Source organism: Bison bison, unplaced genomic scaffold (genome assembly GCF_000754665.1).
Source record: "Bison bison bison isolate TAMUID 2011002044 unplaced genomic scaffold, Bison_UMD1.0 scf7180017864313, whole genome shotgun sequence".
In the NCBI taxonomy this organism is placed as follows: Eukaryota; Metazoa; Chordata; class Mammalia; order Artiodactyla; family Bovidae; genus Bison; species Bison bison.
The window spans coordinates 1,539,174-1,542,809 of NW_011494885.1; the positions used below are offsets into that span (position 1 = coordinate 1,539,174).

General features: G+C 50.4%; 1 protein-coding gene and 1 long non-coding RNA gene across 2 annotated transcripts in view; one reads left to right on the forward strand and one right to left on the reverse strand.

The window, feature by feature from the left end:
• The window catches only part of LOC104997673, a 2,237-nt gene extending 1,507 nt beyond the window's left edge, over positions 1 to 730 (reverse strand). The window contains exons 1-2 of the long non-coding RNA XR_826351.1: positions 666 to 730; positions 181 to 269 (exon numbers count right to left, since the gene is read on the reverse strand). This is a non-coding gene — a long non-coding RNA (uncharacterized LOC104997673). The remainder of the gene's footprint in view (positions 1 to 180; positions 270 to 665) is intronic.
• The window catches only part of IGSF23 (immunoglobulin superfamily, member 23), a 15,209-nt gene that overhangs the window by 5,425 nt on the left and 6,148 nt on the right, over positions 1 to 3,636 (forward strand). Inside the window, exon 3 of the mRNA XM_010852577.1 lies at positions 1,085 to 1,354. Coding sequence (XP_010850879.1) covers positions 1,085 to 1,354 — 270 coding nt within the window. The remainder of the gene's footprint in view (positions 1 to 1,084; positions 1,355 to 3,636) is intronic.

Genomic DNA, 3,636 nt, shown 5'->3' on the forward strand with positions numbered 1-3,636 from the left:
GCCCCTACATTGATTCTCATTTCCACACCCGTGGGTTCTTTCTCCTCCTGCAAGGCTTAGCTCATGCACCACCTCCTCCAGGAAGACTTCTCTGAGCTCTTTGGCTGGATTGAAGTTTTTTTCACTTTTCATATTGCATTGAATGGTAATCAGCTCCATATGGAGGTCCCCAGCACTCACCATGACATCAGATCCAAATCCCAGCTGTGTGTCTCTCTCTCTGACCATGAGCCCTGGCCCTAAGACCCCCAGACCTCAGAGTCTTTCAGCTGAAAAAAAAAATAAAGAACTATGGTGAGGAAGTGGTGAGGGGAGCTTCCGTGGTGGCTCAGTAGTAAAGAATCTGCTTGCCAATGCAGGAAATGTGGGTTCCATCCCTGGGTCAGGAAGATCCCCTGGAGAAGGAAATGGCAACCGAATCCAATATTCTTGCCTAGGAAATCCCCTGGACAGAGGAGCCTGGTGAGCTACAGTCCATAGGGTCACAAAGAGTCGGACACGACTTAGTGACTCAATAATAACAACAACAAATGGTGAGGATGATGTATGCTGTCTGTAAGGAGCCCTCCCAGTAGCCAGCGGCCAGGCCCCAAGCCTTGGAGGACCCCTTGACCACCACCACCCTCACCTACACCCAATCTATCAGCAAATCCTGTGGACTCTACCTGCAAAATAATCCAGGATCCAGCCACTCCTCCAGGAGCTCCTTGGCCTTTACCCTGGTCCAGCTGAGGGCAGGGGACCTGGGGTATTTATGTACCAGTCCACACTGGTCACTGTGGAAGGCTGTGTGCCCACTCTCCAGTGCTTTGGCTGCTGCTTCCATGAGCAGAGCAGGCTCTGGCAGCCAGTGAATGCCCTGAAGCCACAGATGCAGTGTTGGCAGTCATATGTGCTGAGGACAGCTCAGCTCCATCCAGTGTCTGGATCAACAGGGGGCACAGACCAGGCCCTCCAAACATGTTGAGGAATGAATGAATGAATGAGTGAGTGAATGAACGAATGCCTCTGTGGTGAACAGAGGAAGTGCTCGGCCTCTCTGAGTGGTCTCCACCCATGTGACCTTGCCCCCTTGTTTGCACAGCCACCTATGATGGGGTGCAGCTGGTGACATTCCCGGGAAATAGACAAGGTATCCTCCGGAGTGAACTCAACTACTCTGTGATCCTGCAGTGGGCGGCTTTAATCACACCTGAACCTGTGCTACGGTGGACCTTCAATGGGAGACCTCGTGGAACTGGGGAAAGGCTGATTATCCACAGGTTGTCCATGAAGGATCTGGGCACCTACTTATGCTTGGCCGAGAATAGTGAGAGGGTGTACCTCTCCCAGCCTGTGACTATTATGCTGCCACGTGAGTCTCCCACCCTGACCCCAGACCCCTGGTCAGTGGCCAGCTTTCCTGATTCCACTGAGCCACCTTCTGTGAGCAGTTCCCTCTGAGACCCTTTATAGTCAAGATGACATCCCATTCTTTCATCCTCCTGGCAGAGTGGGGATTATTAGCCCATTTTACAGATAAGAAGCTGTGGCCCAAAGACATGAATGCTAATGAAAGTTCAGGGCAGGACCTGGAGCCAGCTGTCTGGGTCCTCCTGGCTCCAATCACTTTCTACTGTGTGTGTTTGAGAATTCTCTTTGCCGCTCTGAATCTCAGCACATGCCACAGGAAAAATGAAGGTGGTAATATAGCGAGTGGTTCCAAGCACGGGCTTTGGAATTTGAATTCTGGCTCCACTGCTTGCTGGCTGTGTGACTCTGGGCCAGTGCCTTGACTTCTCTGTGCTTCAGTTTCCTCAGTATTCTGAGGAATATAAACTGGGAAAATAATAGTGCCCACCCCGAAAATACAGCTGTGAGCATTCAGTGAGATAAGCAGGTGAACAGCTTAAAGTAAGAGGGCGTAGCACTATGGAACACTGCTGCTGCTAAGTCGCATCAGTTGTGTCCGACTCTGTGCGACCCCATAGACGGCAGCCCAACAGGTTCCCCTGTCCCTGGGATTCTCCAGGCAAGAACACTGGAGTGGGTTGCCATTTCCTGCTCCAATGCATGAAAGTGAAAATTGAAGGTGAAGTCGCTCAGTCGTGTCCGACTCTTAGCGACCCCATGGACTGCAGCCTACCAAGTTCCTCCATCCATGGGATTTTCCAGGCAAGAGTGCTGGAGTGGGGGGCCATTGCCTTCTCTGATGGAACGCTAGTGAGTGCTCAATAAACATGAACTAGTATCATTGCTATGATTAGTATTATCCCTATTGTTATTAATTTTGTGCCTGTTACCAGAGACAAGAGTGTGTACAGAGGCTCAGACGGCAATCACAAGACAAGCCAGTTATTGGGATTAAAAAAAGTGGTTTGGGAGCCAGTCAAAGTGGAGTTCAGTTCCTGCCCCTGTGCCTTCTTGGCTGGGTGACTTAGGACAAGTGGTGTCCCTTCTCTGGAGCTTCAGTTTCCTCCTGTGTATATAACCAAAGTGATCGTGTACACCTCTACAAAATTGCTGTTAAGGAACTGAAGTGGTAAACTCTGGAAGCTAGTTAGCTGGTGCTTTAAATAGCAGCAGTTGCCATACATGTTATTTTTAGTATTTCTATTCATAGAGTGGTGGGAGGAGCTGCCTAGAGAAGAAGGGGAGGCATGTAGGCAGCAGGAATCACTTGAGCCAAGGTCCAGAGCACGGGAAAGATGGAGAGGGTGGAGAGCCTGGCTTGGCTACATTCCTAGACCTTGCTTCCTCTCCCCAGCCATGGTTCAGTGGGAGATTTCAGGATTTGATTTTAGGTAATTTATTGTGAGAAAAAATATAAATCTTGGAGCACCTGGTGACCCTGATACATTCACTGAGAATGACAGTACTTCTAAGACCCCCTTCCCTTGTTCATCAACTGTTTAGGAAATGTTTTTTGAGTACCTATTATGTGACTGGCCTATGCTGGGCAGTGCTGAGGACAACTGGTAACAGAGACAGTCCTGGTCCTGCCATCACAGGACTTCCAGTGCAGTAGGGGAAAGGCCTGTCCACAAACAGTAATGACCAGAGTGGGCAGGGCTGGGGTGGGGGAACTCAAGCTGTGAGACCCAAGGGGGCACCTGACCCAGCAAGGGAATCAGGGAGGGCTTCCTGGAAGAGGGGACATCTGAGTTGGTACTAGGACACATAGAAATTGTCCAGGCCAGGGGGAGAAAATGGCATTCCAGGGGCACAGATAAAGGCTTGGAAGTAGGAGAGGGAAGTAGAAAGTTAAATAGAATCCAACAAGGCTTAGTTATAAATGTAGAGGGTAGAGAGAGATGAGACTGGCCAGACACAGATTCTTGAAGGTCAAGAAGAAGCCACGGGACGGTTCTAGCAGGAGAGGAACAGGGTCAAGTGTGGACTTTACAAAGACCCCTCTGGGGACTTCCCTGGTGGTCGAATGGTTACAATTCTGTCCTTCCAATGCAGGGGGCATGGGTTCAATCCCTGGTCAGGGAACTACGATCCCACATAACAAGATGTGGCCAAAAAAGTTAAAAAACCCTCTGGCTTCTTTGTGGTGATGAGATGGGTTGGGGAGAGACTGAGACGAGAGAGCAGGGAGGAAGCTGGTGTGGAGAAGGGGAGGATGGGGAAGGAGGTGGAATGGCGGGGGGC